Below are 25209 nucleotides of genomic sequence, written 5' to 3'. Positions count from 1 at the left end.
TCCGTGAGCTGGTTCGTTGTTTAGCATGGTTCAAACCGCTACAATGCATCTTCGTCTTTGCTACATAAAGTACACACGGATTTGCCGCAGCGTCGTTTGGTTACTTGCTTTGGATTTTCACCACATCCTGATCAGACTAACACCATTAATTTATACCAAAAAAATAGACTTTATTCACGGTTATAGACTTCTGCTCTTTAAAAAAAATCTTCAAATATATATATTTATATATTTTAGAGAGTCATTCTTTGGGTCTGCAACAGGGAAATACACACAGATAAGATTCTGGACATAGCCAGTCTGTTACTTCAAAGCAATAAAACAGCTTGTTTATTGTTCCATTGACACACTGAAACAATGAATGGTTGTTAAGAAGGACATCTATTTGAACCGAAGGGGCCATCTGGTTGTTGACTCGTGCTTTTGGGAAATTGAAACTAAGTCATGTCATTAAAGACACTTTGGGGGGGGGGGGGGAGAGAAAACAGCATTTTAGTATTCAACCAAAGTCATCGAGAAAGACAGAATTAAAGTGACTTTAAAGGAAGGTGGTCACTTTGGTTGCTTCTCTTTGTCAGGAGAGAGAGAGCAGAGATGCCGTTGCCATTGTTATGGTCTCTTTTGACAGACCCATAAAGCAAGCAAGATCCCTCTTGCATCTGGAGTATGACCATTTTGGTGGCTACTTCATCTGACCCTTGCCTGAAGTCACAAGCTTTGTGAGCCCTTCGCAAAAAAGGGAATCATTTGTAGGAAGGAACATTTCTCAGAAAACAACTCAACAAGATTTCGTAAGTTTTGAGAAGTCTGAAGACTGGGTGCTTCATCTACTCCATAATTACTTCGGAACAAAAGTTTCAACACAAGTTTTCTAAGGCTCAACTTTGAATTTGACTTTTCAGATTTGTGCCCAAGCTGTAATGGTTTGGGTAATCCATACACACACATATATAAATTTGTGTATAGTTAGGGTTAAGTTTAGATTTAAGGTATTATATTATTAATAAAAATTGTTAAGATACCATGATCTTGGTGAATTTCTATTGCAGCTGGTCTATGGCGTAACATCGCAATAAATTACTGACAACAGGAGAACCATTCAAAGTCTCCCCCCTCCCTTAATTTCATATCTATACGTTTCTATCACTGTATGTTATACTTCTTTGGCTTGGCTTCGCGGACGAAGATTTATGGAGGGGGTAAAAGTCCACGTCAGCTGCAGGCTTGTTTGTGGCTGACCAGTCCGATGCGGGACAGGCAGACACGGTTGCAGCGGCTGCAGGGGAAAATTGGTTGGTTGGGGTTGGGTGTTGGGTTTTTCCTCCTTTGCCTTTTGTCAGTGAGGTGGGCTCTGCGGTCTTCTTCAAAGGAGGTTGCTGCCCGCCAAATTGTGAGGCGCCAAGATGCACGGTTTGAGGCGATATCAGCCCACTGGCGGTGGTCAATGGGGCAGGCACCAAGAGATTTCTTTAGGCAGTCCTTGTACCTTTTCTTTGGTGCACCTCTGTCACGGTGGCCAGTGGAGAGCTCGCCATATAACACGATCTTGGGAAGGCGATGGTCCTCCATTCTGGAGACGTGACCCACCCAGCGCAGCTGGATCTTCAGCAGCGTGGACTCGATGCTGTCAACCTCTGCCATCTCGAGTACTTCGACGTTAGGGATGAAAGCGCTCCAATGGATGTTGAGGATGGAGCGGAGACAACGCTGGTGGAAGCGTTCTAGGAGCCGTAGGTGATGCCGGTAGAGGACCCATGATTCGGAGCCGAACAGGAGTGTGGGTATGACAACGGCTCTGTATACGCTTATCTTTGTGAGGTTTTTCAGTTGGTTGTTTTTCCAGACTCTTCTGTGTAGTCTTCCAAAGGCGCAATTTGCCTTGGCGAGTCTGTTGTCTATCTCATTGTCGATCCTTGCATCTGATGAAATGGTGCAGCCGAGATAGGTAAACTGGTTGACTGTTATTACATTCATGTGAAACACCAAAGTCTGCAGATGCAGTGATTGTAATAAAAACACACCGAAATGCTGGAGGATCTCATCTAGTCTTGAAACATCCATAGGAGGTAAAGAATCATAACCGATGCTTCAGGTCTGAGCCCTTCGTCAAAAAAACAGGGAGGCATCTGAAAGGACTAGAGACCAGAGAGAGAAAGGGGGAAGAATGGGAGTGGGAGTCAAGACAAAAGGTGTTGGATGTGATAAGAGGAAAAGTGAGAATTGATTTTGTCTCCATGAAAAGATCAAAGGGAAAAGGGGAGAGAGAGAGAAGAGAGAGCGCGTGTGTCCAAGAGAGAGAACGTGAACTGGGGGAAAGGTGATGGGCGAAAGACGGCGGGGGTGGGGGAGGGGTGTTTAACAGAAACCTGATGTAGGTGTTAATGCCATCCAATTGGAGGGAGCCCAGATAGAAGATGAATTGTTTCTCCCATTTACAGGTGGTCTCAGTCTGGCAGTGCATGAGACATGTCAGCAAGGGAATGGGATGGGGAATTGAAATGGCAGGCCAACAGGAGATCCACACCACTGCTGCCACTGTAGCCCCTTGTTGTAACCCCCTCCCACTGTTGTTTGAGGGGTTTTCCCCTCATTCTCAACCCCTAAATGTCCAGTGACGGAAGCATTCTGGACTGTGGTCATTCACCACAGCCCCTTTGAGTAGGCCTCAGCAGGTACTCCTGCAGCCTGGAGTGGGCCAGTCTGCAGCACCATTTGTTCAACACAAGAGGCCCTCAACCCAAAATGTCTGTGCTGACCACGAAGGGCGGCACAGTTGGTGCAGCAGCTAATCCAATGCCTTCACAGCACGAGTAATCAGGATTGGACGGAAGTTCGAATCCCGCGCTCTGTGTAAGGAATTTGTATATTCTCCCTGTGTTTGCATGGGTTTTCCCCTGGGAGTGTAGGTTTCCTCCAACTGTCCAAAATGTACCGGAGAGGAAGGTTAACTGGGTGGCACAGACTCGTGGGCCGAAATGGCCTGGTACCGCACTGATGTTTAAATTTAAACTAAAACTCTGCTGTTTCCACAGATTCCTCCATTCCCTTCCTAGCCACGTGTCTGTTGGCAAACCTCAAACACTCTGATCAGAGGGCAACCTCCTCAGCCCTTTTACCTCTTTGTCCTATCACCAAGCTGCTTACATGACTCCCATTTCTTTCGCCAACTACTTTCTCCTTCTGGCCTATCACCTGAGAGCTTGCACTCCTTCCTCCTGCCGCCCTTTGTAAAATTTGGGCTTCTGCCCTATAATTCCCAGTCCTGATGAGGGGTTTCGACCCAAAACGTTGACTGTCTGTTACCTGACCAGAGTTCCTCGTTGCGTTATGTGCTATGCTCTTAAATGCTACCCATTATATCTACTTTCACCACCACTCCATTCCCACACTGACACGTTTGTGCATGGCTTCAACGCAAGGCCACCCACAAACTGGAGAAACACCACCTCAAGCCCAAAACGTTGGTTCTGTATCTTTATCCTTGCTACACAAAGGACATGGTTTGAGCTGCTGAGTTTCTCCAGCGTCATGTTTTTATTAATACCTCATCTTCCGTCTGGGCACTCGCCAACTGGATGACATTAACATCGACTTCTCCGGTTTCCATTGCCCACTCCCCGTTCTCCCTCCCCCATCCTCATGTACCATCACCTCAGCATTTTTCTCTTCTGCCCTCCCACCCATATCCACTGATACCTCCTGCCTGTAGACCTCTGCCCCTCTCCACCATTTTATTCAGGTACCAGTCTCTTTTTTTTTGTTCATACCTTGATGAAGGTTTCAGGCCCAAAACTTTGCTGAAGAGATCTTTTACTTTGCTCTAAAACAGTGGTTCTCAACCCTTTCCTTCCCACCCACTTTAAGTAATCCCTATGCCATCTGTGCTCTGTGATTAGTAAGGGATTGCATAAGGTGGGATGTGGGTGGAAAGAAAAAATTTGAAAACCACTGTTTTAATTGTCCTTCATTGACTTGTTATGTTTGCTCCAGAATACTAAATCTGCTTGGCATTTAAATCGTTTAATCAGACTCCAGCCTTGGAGATCATCACCGAACAGATAGCAATGGCCCTGAATTTAGGGGCTGAAGAAAGACGACAGATACGAGCCACAGTTCAACAAAACCGCCTGGCTCTCGATTCCTCGTTGGCTGCTGAAGGCAGCGTTTGTGAAAGACTGGTTAATGACAATGCTCACAACAGTCAGGCGGTTAAAGACACTTCTTCAGGAGTTCGAAAAGCTTCCCATGCCCAGGTTCAGACTTGGCAACCTCGGTCCGGTGTGGGATGGACTAGACTTTTTATTGGTAACTGGAGTCTGATACCCACAGCCCTTATAGCAGCTGGACTCGCTATTCTGGCCATTATGGTGCTCCCCTGCCTTCGGCAGGTCACTACAACCCAAATGATGTATGTTTCCCAAATTCTGTCTGATGATGCTGAGGCCGCAGTTCGTTTACTCACTCGCTGGGAAAGGGACCAAGCTTAACGGAACACTACCGAATGGGGATTTACTAAGCGTAGCTAAAGAAAAAGGGTGGATTGTAAGGGATACTGGAATGTGAGGAGTCAAGCAAAGTGCTAATTAAGGATGAAGTATTATGGGTTAACTTAAGGTGAAGGGATGCTGGAATGGGAGGAAGGGTTAGGAAGGGTTATAAAAGTATAATAAAATAAGGATCTTCAAAACAGGATAGTAAGTAGATAGCTTTAGCAAGTCTTGGGGATTGATTAATGGGTAAAGAACAAAGACATGATATTTCCTGGCTAACAAGTTTGCAGGAAGGCACATAAACTGATAAGAAGTTAGAATCCACGTGGGCAGAATTACCTAATGCTAAACCAATCCAGGAGGCAGAAGAATGTTAGGGGGAAGGTATCTCTGTACTGAAATGAAATGTATAAAAGTTGGCTCAGCCTCAGTATCTGTGTGTATTCCCAGGGTAAGGGGAAGCACCCAACTTTGCATTGTTGTAATAGTATAATAAAAGTTCTTTGTTCTCAATTTTTGTCTCGAGCAAATTCTGTGAAGGTACTTCTGTTTCTCACAGGATGATTGTGGTGGTCCACCACCGGCCTACTGCAGGGGGCAAACTCTGTACCTGCAGGAGTGTAATGGGACAGGACAACACCTGGCCGCTGCCAATCAGTCAGCCTGAATGGATCAAGCTCCACCCGGTCGGGTGTCAATCACCCTCCGACATACAAGCCTGCGCCGGCCTCTCGAGGCCTTACACTGAGTTGCTGCAGCTACAGCCAGCCTGGCTCTGTGGAAGTCTTTGTGGATTAAAGCCTGTTGTACAGTCTTTACCTTGTGTGTGTCTGATTCTGTCTAACAGCGCACCACAGCAGTGACAATTGGGTCTAGAGCAATGATTCTCAACCTTCCCTTCCCACCCACATCCTACCTTTAGTAATCCCTTACTAATCACAGAGCACCGATGGCATAGGGATTACTTCAAGTGGAATGTGAGTGGAAAGGAAAAGGTGAAGAACCACTGGTCTGAAAAGTGCACTGTTTAACCTGCTGAGTTTCTCCAGGGATTTTGTGCAAACTACAATCAGTATCTGCCAAATTTTTTGTTCAACCCCACCACTACCCCTGACAGCCCATTCCAGCCACCCACCACTCTATATAAAACACTCGCCCCGCTCATCTGCTTTAAACTCCCCCCATCTTAAACCCACATCCCTCAGGATACAACGATTTACCCTGTGGCAAAAAATTTTGTCCACCCTAGCAAAGTCTCTGAAACTTTTATAAGCCTCCATCAGGTGTCCCCTCAGCCTCCGACGCTCCAGAGAAAAGAAACCAAGTTTGTCCAACCTTTCCCCACAACTCGTGCCCTCTAATCCATCCAACATCCTGGTCAACCTCTTCGGTACCCTGTCCAAAGCCTCCACTTCTTTCTGGTAGTGGGGTGACTGGAACTGTACACAGAACTCCAAGTGCAGCCAAACTAACATTTTTATATTGTTACAACTGGACTTCCTCATTTTTATCCTCAGTGAACCAAAAATCAGGTGTATTGTTATGAACACGTGTCATAAAATTTGCAGTAGCAATATTCAAGGTGCAAAATTGCTATTGATTACAGTCAATAAATACAATATTTAAAAATAAATAATTTATGCAAAAAAGAAAAATGTGATGTGGTGTCGAAACATTCATTGTCCCTTCAGAAATCTGATGGCAGAGGGGAAGAAGCTACTTTTGTAACATTGAGAGAGTATCTTCAAGCTCCTGTACCTCCTTCCTGATGGTAGCAGTGGGAAGAGGGCATGGCCTGGGTGGTGGGCATCCTTAAGGAGAAAGATGGCTTTATTGAGCCATCTTGTATTTGTCCTCGATGGAGTGATGGCTGATGGTGCTGGCCGAATTCACAACTCTCTATAGCCTCTTCCTGTCCTGTGCATTGGCACCTCCGTACCAGTGATGACATCAGTCAGAATGCTCTCCACGGTCCACCTGCAGAAATTTGCCAGTCTTCACCCACACGCCTGGAAATTCTGATGAAGGGATCCAACCAAAATCACTAAGCTTCCTCAACAGTCTGGTTGCTTTTTCAAGCTGGAGACATTCTCCTTACACTTGGCCTCCCACCACTTCCCTCTGCGTGGGCCACAGAGATTGAGAAAGAGGAAGAGAGTTATCACGGATGGATCCAGTGAACTGAAGGTCAGGGTGGAAATTAGCAGCCAACAAGGATAAAGTTGACGAGCTCATCGTGGGTGCGCGAGGCAGCACCCAAGTAGCGGCGGAAGAGCTGAGGGAGATCGTGCCGTTGAATGTTGTCTGCTGCGACGGCAAGAACTTCTGAGTGGCCAGCCACTTTAATTCCACACACCACTGCCACTCGGACACATTTGCCTACGGCCTCGTGTACAGCCAAGTTGAGATCAACTCTTCATATTCCATCTCAGCTGCAACCAAACAGCATTTACCTCAACCTCTAATTTCCATTAACCCTTCTCCCGCCAGTCTCTCTCTTTCCCAATGCCATCGTCTCCTTTCCTCCAGCTCCCCTCCCTTCCCCACCCCCTTCCCTCCCACCTGTTAGCCTCTTCTCCTCCCCACCCCCTTCCCTCCCACCTGTTAGCCTCTTCTCCTCCCCACCCCCTTCCCTCCCACCTGTTAGCCTCTTCTCCTCCCCACCCCCCACATCGCCTTTTTAAATCAGGTGTTCTGCATTGCTGACAAAGGGCCCAGGCCCCAAACATCAACTGCTTTCGACTTCCCACGGATGTTGCGTGTCCTGCTGACTTTCTCCAGCACTTTTGTGGCATATACCAAATTTGCTTTCCCCTGTAAAGGTGCCTCCCGTCCGGTACTCACATCAAAGAGAGAAAGACAAGTACAAGAGAGTCCCTTCGGAGACATCGAGTGTCCGCGAATCCGGATACCTCCTCCAACACTACCACCCCCTGTGCCCTCATGATCACAATATTTAAATGATATTGTTATGTATAGTTTTAATTATTACGTGTGCACGGTGGTCCAGAGAACTAATGTTTCATCAGGTTGTACATATACAGTCAAACGATAATGAATTTAAACAATAACTTATAATTTACGCGATAAATGTCATTCTTTTTTGAACATATGGAGTCCACATTTACAACATGTTGGTTTGAAAAGGTAAGCTCTCAATTCCTCATCCTAGTGGTGGTTCTTGGATTCATTTGATTTGATTTTGTATTTCCATTGATAATCTCTTTTCTTTCTTAGGGATATTTGAGAGGGAGGGAGGGAAGGATTAGATATGTACCACATGTGTTGTTTTATATGCATAATTCATCATTAATTGAATGTATTGTGGGTTTAAAATTTTAAATAAAATATTCAAAGAAAAAGAACTTGAAATATCACTTTTGTTTGAACAAACTACAAGTGTCAATATTTATTTTTCTAGAACATTAGAGCACGACCTTCGGCTCTCGACGTTGTGCCAACCTGCATATAATCTACCAATAAAAAAAACCTTCTGTCCCCCTGTCGGAGGATTATCCAAACTCCTCCAAACAATGGATAAGTCACATGCTCGCTCCTGGACGGTCATTGGACCAGGCAGGTCGAAAGTCACCTCTCCATGTCAGTCAAAGTTAGCCCGCCCACAGGTAAGCGCACACCTTGCTATTGGCTCCTTTGAACGTACACACACCTGGCCACACTGGCTCCCTTACTCCCCTTCCCTACATGGGGAATACCTGAGCTGGCCCCTCCAGCCTGCCACTACACAAAGTCCATCACACAGAGCAGATCGCTCTGTTCCAGGTTATATTAATAGGGTTATGAATAAATGTCTTTAAAATAGCTAGATTGGGGGGGGGGTATAGTGTAGGTCACTTCAAACATGTAACACTTTACAAAAGACCTCATTTAAAATGCAAGAGCTTTGCTGAAACCAGACGTTGAGGCTCCCAGTGATGTTGTAGAGACAATGGAACAACTATGGAAAGAACTTCAAAAGCAGGTGCAAATAGAACAGAGTCCAGGCTCAAGTGCTGATAAGATCTTTCAAAGATTGGGTTTGGAGCCTTGGGAGAGGTTATTTGGCTTCTATGAGCAGAGAGAGAAATAAAAAAACAAACAGGATTCTTCAGAGAGAGGGAGAGGGAGAGAAGTCAGTTCTACAGTAGCAGTTGAGGGCGCAACATGGCAGCTTGTTGAAAAGTTCATTTTGAAGGCGGGTTGGGAGTTCTGAGTTCAGCGTGTGTGTGTGTGCGAGAGAGAGAGCGCAAGAGACAGGTAACTAATTACCTTTAAGCGCCAGAGCCTGGTGAAAATTCATAAATGTTAAATTCTGTGCACAGTAAAAGAATTGCCTGCAACCAGTGAACTTGGAGGAGTGAGAAGTGAGATTGGACTGTGAATCAAAGAACTTTCCTGAACTTATACACATTACATACATGTGTGCATAGAATTAAAAGGAGGTTAAGTTAAATTAATAGTAATAAGTTAAAGTTTGAACCCCTTTTTTATGTTTAAAGAAAATTAAAAGCAACTTTTGTTTAAGTAACCATTTGTCTTGGTGAATTTCTATTCCTATCTCTTACCCTGAAGACAAGTCCAAGCTCCACTCCAGGTCACAAGCCAGACAACGCTGGAGAGTCAATAACAAGGTGTGTAGCCAAGCAACCAGGGGTGAGGAGGACTTATTGTGGTGTACACTCACAAGCCTTTGTTATGACGTATCTTCCACTTAATCACTGCACACTGTACCTGCGCCAAGCTGAGGTGCAGTGATAGAATGCTCCAAGCACGAGGAGTCGGAGAAGGAGTGTGTAGCATTTGGGGAGTGTTGCATCTTGCGAATGCTGTGCTATCTTTAGTAGATTCAAGATGGATGCCTTCCCATGAGGTCTAGCATGAGTGTGTTCTGTTTTTAGTGTTGGTTGCTTAGTGGTTTTAAAAATAACCCAACGTTTCTTTATTGTAACAGAAGTAACAAGAGTACCTGCTGCAACGTTTCATCTTTCTGCTGTATTATACAGATCTCGGTGTGCAGCGGTGGCCGGCCCTGTTGTCGAACCCGACGCAAATATATTGCATGTGCCTTGTCTGAGCGTGTGCGTGTGCAATCCCTGTTGTGAGCCCCCGCCCCCCCCCCCCCCCACCACAGGAAAATAAAGATCTTATGTCACAACTTGTGGTCAGACTCGTTGCTTCCGGTCCCACCCAACTTGTTTCACACATCACGTGCCCCTACGTCACAACCCTCTATTATTCTTCTTTCCATGTGTCTGTCTAAGAATCTCTTAAATGTCCCTAATGTTCCAGCCTCCACTGCCACCCCCTGCAAGGCCTTCCAGGCACCCACAACTCTCTGTGTAAGGAATTTAACCCCTGCCTTCTCCCCCAAACTTCTCTCCCTTCACTTTGTACATGTGTCCTCTGATGTTTGCTGATCCTGCCCTGGGAAACAGGTGCTGGCCGTCCACCCTATAACCTTGTAGGCCTCCATAAAGTCATCCTTTTACACTCCAAAGAGAAAAATCCCAGCTCTGCTAACTTATCCTTTGATATTTACTACCCCTTTTACTGTCTCCTGACATACTATGGTCATTTAACAGCTTATATATCTTGTCTACTTGTGTGGCTGCAGTAAGCAAGAATTTCAGAGCACCTCTGTACATTGTGTACCAGTGTCTATGACAATAATCAGCCATATAATTTTAGAAGCCAAAGGAGAGGTCAACTTACTGAGAACATTCTGCAGATTTTCCTTTGCTCTGATAGTCCATGATACATTGGATCAGCTGGTTATTTTCATCCAGTAGCTAAAAAAAGACGAGAACATCCAAGTGAGGTTTTCCAGAGTCAAGGCACGCAGCTTATACAATGCTCCCCTCCAGTTCCACTGACAAGGCATTAGCTCCACTCCCCCAAACCCTGCTGAGAAGGAGAAGCAGAGGAGACGACCCCGCATAACGGTGACCACAGTGGCGGGCCAGTGAGGGCCTCATTGGCTGAGGGGCCCACACAGGCAGCGGCTGACTTGTGGTTGGGGGACCTGCATGGGCTGCTGGAGATCGGCTCGTAGGAAGCAGGTAGCGGAGCTGGGATTCGAAGGGCCTCAGGCGGCGAAGGCTTCCTGAACATTTCGTGGGTTTGGATCTGGAGCTTGGGGCGGCCGATGGATCGAACCGGGGTCTGTGCGGCTGCAGAGGTTATGGGAGCGCTGGAGGCGAATCCATGGACACTCAGTGTCTCTGAAGGGACTCTCTTTTGCTTCTGTTTCCCATCACTCGGGGCATTGGGCAATGCTGATGGTGACTGCCTTACGCAGGCAGAAGTATCTCATGCATGTTACATTTTTAATGTATTATTACAAAAGGAACCCTTGAACCAGCACACATAGCTCGCAATGAACGACTCAGATCCCACCCTGCCTCCCCATGTCCTGCTCGTTACGTTACATTTCCGAATGTGCCAAACTCTGCATAGAATCATTCCAAAAAGCTTAAACGGGCATCACCGCGGCCAAAAAGGACAATCTCACTTCTGATACACCAACTCTCTCCAGCAGTCAATTCGCATCTACCCTCTCCCGTCTTCCGATCGAAAGCCAATGATCACTTTATGCCCTTTCATCCCTCCTTCCCAGCCTTTTTATTCAGGCTCTTGATGAAGGGCTCAGGCCCAGTGATAGATCTCCACCTCCTCCAGGCACTGTGAGACCGGCCGAGTTCCTCTGGCATTTCGGTGTTTTCACTGCTTTTCAAGAAGCATTTAATCAGATTTGCCCACGTCCACCTTTCTGTAGGGGTTTTAGCAATGAATTGGTCATCACGATGGAAAGTCTCAAGGCCTCTGCTCCTCGTCCCAATTAATCTTAGCCTTTTGTCCTCGGGTTCTTGACCTTTCCATCAGCGGGGACTGTTGCTCAGGATTACGACAAAGGGTCTTTGCCCAGGAGAAATAGGAGAATTAGGCCATTGAGCTCATCGACCTCCCCTCCTTTCCCCATCCCTATTTCCTTTTCCTTCCATCTCCGCATTCACAGAGCCATCCCCTCCCCTGATCAATTCTCACCTCTCCTCTCCAAGTCCAATGAACACCTTTTACCTGTTGACCTGTGCTCCTCCCCCGGCCCCTTCTTCCCTTCTCCCCCAGTCTTTTTACTCAGGCACCCGCCTGCTTTCTGCTCCCATCTTGAAGCGGGCCTCAGGCCTGAAACATGGGTATTAGATCTTTACCTCCTGTGGACACTGCAAGACCGGCTGAGTTCTTCCAGCATCTCTGTGTTTTCACAGAGCAATCACAACGCCTGCAAACTTTCACATTTCACTCATCAACCCGAAACGTCAATTCTGGTTCTATCTCCACAGATGCCTCCTCTCAGGCTGACTGTCCTTGGTATTAATTGGAGTCTCAATTTCTCCAGTATTTTGCCCGACATCAATATCTGTCAACAGTGTATATTCCTCAAGGCATTTACATTTCAGTAGAATTAATCCTCAAAGAGAATTAAGATATTTTAAAACATTCATAGAGCTATGCAGCATGGAAACAGACCCTTCGGCCCTTCTTGCCCATGCAAACAAAATGTCCCACCCACACTGGTTCATACCCATCCTGTCCATATCAGCTTAGTTTTTTCTTTAACAAGCTCCTAATTCCTCATTACCTTCCACTTTCTCCATCCTTATTTTGAAAGATATTTTCCTTCTCCAGATATTTTGCTGCTAATCATTATAATTGTTTAATGATGACCTCAACAAGAAACACCAATGCTGGGAGAAGGAGAGGAAAATTCCTTCACTTGCTGATTCAATAATTACTTTGATGGAATACATTAAGGAACTGATGTTAAAGCCACTGTTAATCAAACAGATGTGAAGTTAGATGAAATTTGCAAGCTAACTGAAGACCAGGAAGAACGGATTACGTCTCTTGAACGGGCTGCGAAACGTTCAGAATCTGACTGATATACAACCAATGAATACGCGATTAAGCAAATCGCACGACTACCTACTGAAGAAAGTGGCTGACTTAGAAGCAGACAAAACAACTTGAGAATTCTTGGTCTGAAAGAATCTGGCCAACTTACTAAATTTTTTTTGCAGAATTACTCTGGGAAGTGTTTGATGAAGTGGTTGCTATCTTACTTTGCCTGGACAGAGCTCATAGATCACTTGCTCGTGAACCTGCCCAAGGAGAAACCTCGTTCAGTGATTCTCCTTTTACACTATCTCCAAATAAACGGTTTACTAATGCATGAATCTCGCTGGAGGAATGTTAACATTTCATCAACAGAAAATCAAGATCGTTGAAGATTATCCCACGAAGGTGATGAAAGTATGTGCTGAGGATAAAGAAATTATGTCCAGGCTGTTTAAGGAAGGTTACTAACCATGCCTTTGTTTCCCGGCACATCTTCGGATCACACTCACGAACAATTTGGAACATCGGCTGCGTTCACCATCGGATGCTCAAAAATTTCTCTATGAACTCTCTTCTACTTCTGTAAACCAGTAAAGCTTTTTCTGTTTCTTTGGGTCTTTTTTTTAAAAAAAACTCACAAGGTGTACGAGTCTCAGATTGCTTAAGGTTACAGCACTGAGGATGTTCTATCTCCTTTCTTAAATATTGCTTTTTAAAAAAAAGTTTTAAAAATCTCTCAAGAGTTAAGGTTTGATATTCTTTTAGGTTTTTTTATTATTTAGAATTTTGACATGCTCTTCTGGAATATTTTAAGAAATTTTAAATTTAATTGGCCTGTGACGCCAAAGTTGTACAGCATTAATTCAACATAAGAGTATTTTTTTTAATATAATGGCCATTTTTTGTTGTGTTCTCTAAATCAAACCTTGCTATTTAGACATTAGTCACAACAAGTTCAGTTTAGCTGGAAGATTGAATGAAGTTTACATTTAGAAAAGGAAGAATTTGGGGAGATGGGGGGGGGGAATGGATTGTTTGAGATTTAGCTTGCTATCTCTCAGAATAGGCTTAGGAGAGGGAGGATTTGCCTTTGGATTGCTTTTTGAAATTGCTACAGTTGCTGATATTCCTTCTTTTGTTGAGCTTTTCCATTCTCACAGCCAAATAGAGTTAATTGGTTTATGAATTTTCTTTTCAAATATCTTTGCTTATAATTTAGTTAATGAGTAGTTATTAATGTTGTGAGTTGGAATATGCATGGTTTAAATCATCCTATTAAGTGCAAGAAAATATTCATGGCCATTAAAAAGTTTAAAGCTTATTTTGTTTACAAGAAATGCACAACTGTTTGAATGGAACTACTTATTTGTCGATGCTAGGAGAGGCAACACTTTCATACATCTTCTATGGCAAAAGCCAGAGAGGCTTTGATTTGTTCATCATAATATTATCTCTGACACTAATGGTCATTTTCTTATAGTTTATGGAAAACAATATAATAGAAGAATTACTTTTGCTAATGTTTATGGTCCTAATGATGATGATCCAAGTTATTTTTGAATGTTTCTTTTCTTCCTTACCAGACTTAAACTTATATTCTCTGGTAATGGGTGGAGACTTCAACTGTTGGTTAGACCCTGTCTTAGACTGTTCGTCTTCTAAAATAAATCTGCCATATTCATTCATTTTTTTTCTTGCTAAAGTGTGGCATTTTAGATGTATGGCAATTTCTCCATCATATTTTTCTGGTGTCCATCAAACATATTCACAAATTACTTTTTCACTCATATACAACTCATTCTGTTAATTAATGCGTGAAAATATGAGTCTATTCAGACCACGCTCTGGTGGTTTGATCACTGAGTTTTCCTGATTTACCTCAATCTGTTATTTTATAACAATTCTTCTTTGGAGGTTTCTAGCTTAGTTGTCTGGGATTCTTTTAAGGCTTATATTAGAGGACAATTAATTTTTTTATATGATGAAAATGTAAAAAAGCTAATGCAGAAAGGATTGCACTTAGCAATCAAATAAAGCTTTTAGACCAAGAATACGCCCTTTCTTCAAAATTTGAGATATTTATAAAATGCATTGAGCTTAAAAGCTAAGTATGATTTGCTTTTGACTTATCCTTTTGAAACACAACTTTTGAATAGTAAGAGTCAATTTTATATTCACGGTGAAATGACAAATTTTCTGGACTGGTTGATGGTTTTGCTGTCGAATTCTATAAAACTTTTTTCCACGTGCTGGTACCCTATTTATGATCTGTATTTTCTGACTCTTTTAAATCTGGGAACTTGCCAACTACCTTTTAATGATGCAATGATTTCACATATCCCAAAAAAGAATAAAGATCTATCAGTTTGTGCCTTCTACAGGCCTATTTCTCTTCTAAATGTCAATGTAAAAATTTTATATAAAATCTTGGCCAGTAGCATTCTCCCTGCCCATGGGAAGAAGCTGTTCCTCAGCCTGGTGGGGCTGGCTCTGATCCTCCTCTATCTCATCCCCGACGGGAGCAGCTGAAAGATGCTGTGTGAGGGATGGAAGGGGGTCCTCAATGATTTTGCGCGCCCTCTTCAGACAACAATCCAGGAATATCACATCGATGGGGGAAACTCCAGTGATCCTCTCTGGCGCTCTGATGGTCCTGTGGATTGACCTCCGATCCATTTCTCTGCCGCAACGTACCACACTGTGATGCAGCCGGCCAGGATGCTCTCGATAGAGCTCCTGTAGAAGGTTGACATAATGGTGGCCGGTTGCCTTGCCCATCTCAGTCTTCTCAGGAAGTGGAGTCATTGTTGTGCCTTCCTAACAAGTAGTTAAGTGAACTCCAAGGAACTTGGTTCTCTCCACTCTCTACTACAGAGTTGTTGATGTGTATGGAGGGTGGTCATTCCTGGTCCTCCTGAAGTCCACGATCATCTCCTTCGTCTTGTCCACGTTGAGACTCAGGTTGTTCCTCTCACTCCATTTCACGTGATTTTCCAGCTCTTCTCAGTCTACTGGTCTGTTCACTAAACAACCACTATCATTATATCCTGGGATGTGGGATTGTTATATAGTCAGGATAGTGTGAACTATTTGGTAACCGTGTAAGAATACACCCTTCTCGCTGTAGTGACTGCAGTGCACCAAGGACGTACGTGTGTGTGTGTGTGTGTGTGTGTGTGTGTGTGTGTGTGTGTGTGTGTGTGTGTGTGTGTGTGTGTGTGTGTGTGTGTGTATGACTGTGTGCGAACAATTTCCTTTTATGTAGTGGACCTCCTTCTCGTCTTTTTTTACTGTTTTCTTCATCCCAGACTCGCACATCTTCGCCCAGTGATTTGCTTTAACACAGGCTTGACATTCAGAATTGTATATTTGTTTCAGTCATGAAGGGGTGTTGTCTGCTGCACTTCCTGCAGGTCTTGGGAGGGTTTGCACTTTTCTGATGGTGTTCTTTATAGCATCAATCCTTCCTTCTCTTTGCTGTGGGTGGGTCTGCAGAGATAGGGAGTTCATTTGCATCCTCATGGCTTCAAAGGCTCTGGCTGTGGCTATAGCTTCATCCAGCTTCAAGCTATCCTTTCCTACAAGAGACTTCTGCACTTTGGGATGGGCACTTCCCCATATTAGTGGATCAACTAATCTTTCCTCTATATCCTTCAATCTGCATTTTGCAGCAACAATTTTGAGTCTAATGAGGAAATTATCAACAGTTTCATCAGTCTCTTGCATTAAGTCTTGAAATACATAGCGTTTAAATCTATGATTAGACCTGGGTTCAAGGTGAGAAGCAAACTTTGCAAATATCTGCTCTGGATCTTTTTTTTTCTCTCTGCTGTTGCATTTTCACAATAGCTCTTGAATGCTAAAACAATTCAACAATGTCTTCAGCCTCTTTCTCTTTGGTAATGTTTTTTCTCTTCCTCCCTTTTGTATTTCAGTGACTTACAATCAATTCCTTTTCTCTTATACCTCTGCCACCATGTTATGTCTCTGAGTTACTTGGGAGGCTTCTTAAATAATTTAGAGATGCAAAATTCAAGTAACAGAAGAGACTTTACTTACTGATGCCTTCCACCATCTCAGGAAACTGTTCACACACTCATATATATATGCCCCCCCCAGTGGTGCACTACAGTTACTACAGTGAGAAGGGTGTCATTCTTACACGGTTGCAAAATAGTTCACACTATCCTGACTATGTAACAGTGGTAATAATCATGAATTTAGAAGCTCATTTCCTGTCTCTTTGCATCTTTCCCCTCTCTCCAGTGCATTTTCAGCATTTTTGTTCTGCAACTAAGATCATACAAGTATGATCTGACTAGGATCACGATGTCAGGCTTCTGTGGAAGCTCTATCGAGAGTGTCCTAGCCGGCTGCATCACAGTGTGGTACGTTTGCTGCAGAGAAATGAATCGCAGGTCAATCCACAGGACCATAAGAGTGGGTGAGAGGATCACTGGAGTCTCCCCCCATCAACGTGATCTACCAGGATCATTGTCTGCAGAGGGCGCGCAAAATCAGTGAGGACCCCTTCCATCCCTCACACAGCATCTTTCAGCTGCTCCCGTCGGGGAAGAGATCCAGGAGGATCAGAGCCAGCCCCACCAGGCTGAGGAACAGCTTCTTCCCACGGGCAGTAAGGACGCTGAACGACCAAAGGAACTGCTCACACTGACCCTCCGAGACGCTCATATTCATGAAACAATCTTTATTTATTTGTAAAGATTAAATACCTTTCCTGTATATGCATTGTTTGTCTGTAAGTGTGTTATGTCTGGTTGTGTGTCCACGTGCTTTGCACTGAGGACCAGAGAACTTTGCTTCATCAGGTTGTACTTGAACTATCAGAGACAATAAACTTGACTTGATCAATTCAACGTTTCAGCTCACTCAATTTCCCTCAGAAAATCTCAGTACTTATTGCAGTCACATGGGCTGAAATTGCCTGTTACCCTGCTGTACGTCTAAATTTTAAAAATTTAATAAATATGTCATCATTATCGATATGTGCATCCATAGAAAGAGGAGGTGGCCGGATTCACTGAAACAAAAATGTCATCAAGATCACCCCAGTTTAGTCATCATCTTCCTCTGCATAGAGTTAATTCCCTGCCCTTTCCCCTTGATGCTTCAAAGTCCTGAATGAGGTTGTTTTTGCTCTGAGTTCCAGATTATAAATCTCCTCCACATAAAAATAGTTGGCCCCTCACTCCAGGACTTTAAATCTGCATTTCCTATCTTACAGCAATGCAATGGCAACAGAATCCCTGTCTCAGCCATAACATGGAGCTGAGCTGACGAAAGAACATTCTCTGGTCCTCCGTGCAAAAACATGCAGCCAGACAAACAATGCGCGCGCGCGCGCGCGCGTGCGTGCGTGCGTGCGTGAGAGAGACAGAGAAAAACATACAGAGAGAGAGAGAGAGAGAGAGAGAGAGAGAGAGAGACACACACAGAAGGGGAGAGAGAGAGAGAGAGACATTACATACATACATATACAGGCCCTTCAGCTCAACTTGACCATGCTGACCAAGATGTCTACCTGAGCTAGTACCATCTGCCAGTTTGGCCCAGATCCCTCTCCAACCACCCCTTGGATGCCACAGCACATTTAAGGAGGGCCATGGACTAAAATCATATAATATTTTCATATCTTTTTTTAAAGTCGGTAGAAGTGCAGAAAAAAACCTAACTAAATTTGACTGCTTCATCGGGAAGGGGGCCCATAAATGTTGAGCAGAGCCCGAAGGGGGCCATAGCCGAAAAAGGATCACAAGACCTAGGTCCATTGGCCCATTGGGTCTGCTCTGCCATTCTAATCATGAGCTGCTCCATCCTCCCCAGCTTTCTCCCCGTAACCCTTGGTGCTGACTAATCAAAAAAAAACCTGTCAATCTCTGCCTTAAATAAACCCAATGACCTCTTTTCCACCTGTGGCAACAAATTCCACGACCCTTTGACTAAATACATTTTTCCACATCTCTGTTTTAAATTGATGCCCTTTTATCCTAAAATTACGCCTTCTTATCCTAAACTCCCTGACCGTGGGAAACATCCCTGCCACATCTACTCTGTCCAGGCCTTTCAGCATTCATAATGCCTTTATGAGTTTCCCCCCTCATCCTTTTCTACTCCAACGAGTACAGTCCAAGACCCTCATACGTTAACCCTTTCACTCCTCGAATCATTCTAGTAAACCTTCTCTGAACCCTCTTCAACGCCAGCACGTCTTTCCTCAAATACGGCCCCAAAACCTGTACTCAGTCCTTCAAGTGAGTTCTCACCAGCACCCCATCGTGTCTCAACATTACATCTCTGTTCTTGTATGCTATCTCTCTAGAACTGAAGGCACAACACTGGGAAAAGGTCAACATGAGCTGCTCTAATCCTTCCCAATCCATGTTACTGTTCAAATGTCTTTTCGACATTTACACATTCGACCACCATGGTAACATTGTATCTTGTAACTGTCCCCGTGTCTACAGATTCGTTGGACAGCTTGTTCTATAGGTATAGGGGTGCCCCTCTGATTGCTTTAAATCTTTCCCCCCCCCTCACCTGAAACGCATGCCCTTTAGTTTTAGGTTCTGTGACTGTTCCCCTTATCCATGCTCCTCTTTGCTTTATTAACCTCAATACGGTCAACCTTCGCTTCCTGTGTGTGACAGTACAGATCTATCACCAATGTATCTAGTGTATATAGTTACAGTATCTAGACTGTACTTACAGCGATTGGCTGAGAGCTAAGCCACACCTACTGTCTGGGCCTTAAAGGGTTGTGTCCCTAGCCAGGTCGGATCATTCCGGACTGGTCGGCCACCTGTGAAGAGCTCCTGTCTTTTGCTACTAAAAGCCTTGGTTTGGATCAACAAGTCTTTGATTCTTTCGACGAGCTCTGCACTGTGCTCTAGGGAAAACAAGTCCCAGGCTCTCCGATTAATCAGACGCTTGAACCTCCCCTTGTTACACTAATCGGGGATTGCTCCGACTCCACTACATGGCTGCCTACGCGATTGTACTGTCACTTTTTTCTTGCACTACACGAACTAAATATTTATTAATTAATCCATTTGATTAATTTGGTCCAGCAAGTAAGAATTTCAGTGCATACATGTACGTTCTACAATGTGCATGACAATAAATTCATTCCCTTGTTCATCTCTTCCCAACCTTCTCTGACTCTTCTCCAATCCAGCTTTAACACATCCAATGCATCACCCATGAAATATCTCTGACCAACTCAAGTTCATCGTCATCTGATTGCACAAGTACAAGATGATGAAACGGCGTTCTACAGTTCTCAGTGCAAAACACGCAGACACACAACCAGACCTACAGCCAAGTAATACATACAAACAAAATTAAGTAAATATTGTTTCCTGAATATGAGAGTCTCGGAGGGTCAGTGTGAGCAGTTCCTTTGGTCGTTCAGCGTTCTCACTGCCTGTGGGAAGAAGCTGTTCCTCAGCCTGGTGGGGCTGGCTCTGATCCTCCTGGATCTCTTCCCAGATGGGAGCAGCTGAAAAATGCTGTGTGCGGGATGGAAGGGGTCCTCAATGATTTTGCTTCAGACAACGATGCTGTAGATCAAGTATATGGGGTGGGGGGAAAAAGAAGGGAGACTCCAGTGATCCTCTCTGCCACTCTTATTGTCCTGTGGATTGCCCTCCGATCCATTTCTCTGCAGCAACTGTTTCACACTGGCAAAGATGCTCTCAATAGAGCTCCTGTAGAAGGTTGACATGATGGTGGCCGGTAACCCTGCCCGCTTCAGTCTTCTCAGGAAGTGCAGTCGCTTTTGCGCCTTCCTGACAAGTGAGGAGATGTTGAGTGTCCATGATAGGTCACTAGTTAAGTGAACTCCAAGGAACTTGGTTCTCTCCACTCTCTCTACTACAGAGTTGTTGATGTGCAGTGGAGGGTGGTCATTCCTGGTCCTCCTGAAGTCCACGATCATCTCCTTCGTCTTGTCCATGTTGAGACTCAGGTTGTTCCTCTCGTACCATTTCACGTGATTTTCCAGCTCTTCTCTGTCAACGGGTCTGTTCACTAAACAACCTCTATCATTGTGTCCTGGGATGTGTGGTGACAATCATGAATTTACAGGCTCATTTCCTGTCTCTGCATTCTTTCTGTCTCTGCATCCAGTGCCCTTTCAGCATTTATTTTTCTGGAAGTAAGATTACACAAGTATGGCCTGAGCTAGGATTATTATATAAACTTTCTAGAGGAGCTCTAACGAGACCATCTTGGCAAGCTGCATCACAGCATGGTACGGAGGCTACAGAGAAGTGGATCGGACACAGGACCATGAGAGTGGTAGAGAGAATCACTGGAGTCTCCCCCCGCCACACCCTATTCGATGTGATCTACCAGGATCGTAGTCTGAAGAGGGAGTTATACCTCCGAGTTTCGGTTGACAGTGGGAAACCTCGTCCTCCCTCTTAGGAATTCTTGCTTGTTAATCTTCAACATATTGGGAGTTCTGCAACTTTCCACACAACCCTGAATAAAGGTTCCAACATCCTTCCCAGCATAGATGTGAGTGCGTCATTTTTTTTGTTGCACTTTCAGATAAAGGAGTTATCACAGGAAGGATGTGGAAGCTCTGGCGAAGGCGTAGAGGAGATCGAAGAATATGACTTATGAGGCAAGGTTCACAGAGCGAGGGCTTTTCTCTTTGGAGCGAAGAAGAATGAGCGGTGACTCAATAGAGGTTGGCAAGATTATGTAAGGCATAGATAGGGTGGACAGCCAGTGTCTTTTTCCCAGGGCAGGGTCAGCAAACTACCAGAGGACATCTGGACAAAGTGAAGGGAGGGAAGTTTAGTGAACTCATCGGGGGTAATTTAAAAAAAAGAGTTGTGGGTTCCCTGAATGCATGGCCAGGGGTGCTTGTGTGCCTCTTAGCCAGCCACACTGATACAATAAAAATAGTAGGGGAGGTTTAGATTATTGTGAGCTGAAGGGCCTGTACTGCGCTGTCAAGTTCTATAACTAAAAGGTTCCATTCTTGCCACATAATGCTGCATTTAGAATGTAACATACATGAAATTCTTTTAACTTTGTCTATCCTAAGGAAGATGGAGAGTCACCGCTTTGTCCAGTCCCCCTCACAGAAGGCTGCGCAGATAACCTGATGTCGCTTCTGGTGCCACAGCCATTTCGTTTGGAGTTGATTGGTCTCTTCAGTAACCCAACTGCATTTAAAAATGCAGTACTTAATTTCTTTGCATAGTTATTGTTAAAATAAAATCTGTACTGTTATTGGCTTTGCTCATGCGCATTTTTAGTGTAAAATTGACTTCAGAGTCAAATGTGCACATCTTTCTTAATCAAGATCTAGAGAGTATGTCAAACAGGAAAGTGTGCAGACACTAGGCCCTTTCAATGGGGTTAACCGGGCAATTTATCCAGTTAGCGCCCCAGTTACACAGCTGGTCAACCCTGACAGAATCCAACCAGGTCCCTGACCTACCGCAGAAGTAGTCAAGGAACCCAGTTAAACTTATCCAGGTCGTGTCCACAGGTGACTTGGTCAGGAAAATGGCCGATCCCCTTATGCCGGTGATGTCAATGTCAGTGCGTGCGTTACCGGGCAACCAGCATCTGAACATCTGGCAGTACTTTCGGCGAGTACGTGATGTGTCATTGTGGGGGCGGGATTCCCCCTTAAATCACCAGGTTGGTGGTTTAATAGGTCGATCCCCTGCAATTTGAAAGGTGCTTCCAGCACCTTTGCCCCAGTAATCGCACCCGGGTCCCAGGAGGGCGACCCAGGCGCTGCAGTTTAAAAGGGGCTACTGTGATTGTAGTGCAATATATAAGAGTGCTTGAGAAACTCAGCGGGTCATAGAGCATCAACAGGAAGCAAACATTTCAAGCCTGAGCCTGTTATCAAGGTATGAGCGAAAACCAGGAGAGCGTCTAGATAAAAAAGGTGGTGGGAAGAGAGGAGAGGAGGGAGGAAGGGGCAAGGGGAGGAGCACAGGCTAAACAAGTTGGGGGGGGGGAAGGGAAGCCAAATAGTGATAGGGGAAGGGGGCATCTCTCTGAATGGAGAGGGAAGCATATCAGCTCCTGACTGAGCAGTGACATGGATGTGTTCCTGTTCGTCTATCATAGCAAGAAGTGTATAGCGGATGCTATCTCACTGGCTCTGCACCAGTGCTTTTCAAACTGCCCCCTAAACTCACACCCCACTTTAAATAATCCCTATGCCATCGGTGCTCGGTGATTAGTAAGGGATTGCTCAAGGTGGAAAGAAAAAGTTTGAAAACCACTGTTTGAATCCTACCTCATTGACTCATTACGTGCACGAGTTCAGAACTCTAAAGGAAATGGGCCTATGACAATTTTTCTCAAGCAAAATATTTCAGTAATAATTGGGTCTAGAGCAGTGATTCTCAGCCTTTTCTTCCCACTCACATCCCACCTTAAGCAATCCCTTACTAATCACCGAGCACCGATGGCACAGGGAATACTTAAAGTGGGATATGAGTTTAGGGTTTGAAAACTGCTGTACTACCCAAAGCCCTGGAACACCTGGACAGTCAGGATGCAGACATCAGGCTGCTCTTTATCAACTACAGTTCAGCATTTTAACACCATCATCCCCTCAAAACTGATCAGAAAACTCCAAGACCTGGGACTTAACACCCCACTGTGTAATTGGATCATGGATTTCCTCACCTCCAGACCACAATCAGAGAGGTTTGGAAAGAACTTCTCCACAATTTCCATCAGTACCGGAGCACCAAAAGGCTGTGTTCTTAGCCCCCTGCTCTACTCACTTTACACCTACGACTGTGTAGCTCGGTACGATAATAACACCATCTACAAATTTGCTCATTATACCATGGTAGTGGGTTGTATAAAGGAAGGGGATGAGTCAGTGTACAGGATGGATGATTGAAAAATTTATTAAAATGGAAAAAGATGACTCATCCCCTCTATACACGGTTATATGATGTAATGTCCTATTTCAGCTTAGAGAAAATTAGATATACAGTACAACTCAGATTCTCCAAAATCTTCATTTATCCAAAATTTTTTTCCGGAGCTGAACTGACCAGGGACCTTGGTCTCCCAGCAGGAATGGGGATGTCAGACTCCCGGTGCCAGCGTAGTAGATCTTGGGCTGCCGGCAGCAGATGGGACATTGGGCTCCTGGCAGGGCAGGGCCTCGGTGATCGGCAGCGGCCAGCATTTTTCTTTGTGAGAATTAAACATTATTTTAATGGTTAAAAAAACCTTCCCTTGTTGTTTAAACTCTGTCACAGGTGATTTGCTGGTGCTACTGGGCTGTTTTAAAAAAAAACAACCATAATTGGAGTTGTACTGTAATATTAAAGACAGAAAGTTTCAATTTATGAAATGGTGGGGGCCAATTCTTTTGTAACTGGAAGAATTAACAATGATTGTACATTCCGGTGGTTCATTGCCTGCTCTCTGGGGGTCCCCAGTGGTTCCACATGATTGATTTTTCTATTATTAATTAAAAGGTAACCTTGATTAGAGGGAGGGTTAGATTAATCTTTTTTGGGTTTTTTTCTCGACTTTATACTGTTATTTCAATAAATGGGTTTAGCACAGTTGCATAGATCAATTCAATCAATTGTTTTTGAGATATTACAAGAATTATTGATGTACTTTTATCAAATTTTTCATTGACTTTTCTGTGCGTGCTGGTAACGGATTTATACTAACCTTTTTATTTAAGGTTAAACTATATTTCTTTTACAAAGATGTCTTGGTAAAGTAAATTAAAGAGTTAAAATATTGTATCTATATTCTTAGTAAGTTCACGGTGGGCTGGTACAGGGTCACACACAGGTCACAGCACATTTATAGAGAACCATTGTTTTCTGAGAAGAGTTCATTCTCGGAGTTGCACCATCTTGGACAGACAGAGCTAATGGATTTCAAATGGGTCTTAATTATTCAAGAACTGCTGAGGAAGCCATCTGTTTTTAATCAAAGCCACTCAAGCCTCTTGAACAGAGATGAGGTTAGAGGTTGCTATGGATATGGATTGGCTTTCAAAAGGAACAGGAGTCTGGTTGAAATAAAATTGATGGTCATGTAGTTTCCAAGAAGTGGGACTCACTTTGGTGCTGATGTAATGGTCACATCATTTGAAGACCTTTATTGACAAATTCAGACATTTTGAGTTCAGTTTTGGAAGAGTTTAATTTGAAGAGTACAGAAGTCAAAACTCCTGTGACACAGGTGTTGAAACCATGTGAAAGAGAGGGTTGAGTTGCAATAACCAGAATTAGTGCTGTTGTTGTGCATTACTCCTGGGGAAAGGGGAACAGAGAATCAGTGGCTTTTGAAATAAGGAAGACCATTTCACTGTCTCTTTGAAAAAGAGAACAGAATTCTACTGGGTCTATTTTTGTATGGCCACTTTGTTTAATCCTTGTTTGTTATGTGATTTCATCATGCAAGAAGATAACTACATTTCTCTAATTCTTGTCTGGGTTTGTGAATTCATCATGGAAGTGAATAGTTACATTGTGAGTAAAGAGACCTGAAGATATGATGTTTAAAAGTGCTTTATAATTATTTCTGAACTGAGAATTTAAGACATTCAGGAAAGACTAAAATGATGCTAAAGTTTTAAAGATTGACTTTTCAGAGTGGGATTTTAATTATACACATTTGTGCATAGTTGGGGTTAGGTTTAATTTACCATTGTCTGGAAACTTTTCCATTGCTGTTGCTGTGTTAGTGCTAACAAAGTCCCTTTAGTCCCAAAAATAATTAAAAGGGTTGTTAGTTTGTAACAGTAATGACTTGTATAGAAATGAATTATTAT

At 44.0% G+C, this 25209-nt stretch overlaps 1 protein-coding gene across 3 annotated transcripts in view; it reads right to left on the bottom strand.

The window, feature by feature from the left end:
* Nucleotides 1-25209, bottom strand: part of ss18 (SS18 subunit of BAF chromatin remodeling complex) — an 81587-nt gene that overhangs the window by 50955 nt on the left and 5423 nt on the right. For 2 of the 3 annotated variants that reach the window (XM_069922584.1, XM_069922582.1), the window contains exon 2: nt 10203-10279. In XM_069922584.1, coding sequence (XP_069778685.1) covers nt 10203-10279 — 77 coding nt within the window. Of the gene's footprint in view, nt 1-9456; nt 9536-10202; nt 10280-25209 lie in introns of those variants that run through there. The other variant, XM_069922583.1, reaches the window with a different exon arrangement.

This window comes from Narcine bancroftii, chromosome 2 (genome assembly GCF_036971445.1).
Source record: "Narcine bancroftii isolate sNarBan1 chromosome 2, sNarBan1.hap1, whole genome shotgun sequence".
Taxonomy (NCBI): Eukaryota; Metazoa; Chordata; class Chondrichthyes; order Torpediniformes; family Narcinidae; genus Narcine; species Narcine bancroftii.
Note: the sequence above shows the minus strand (reverse complement) of the source record. Positions and strands in the feature narration are given on the sequence as shown.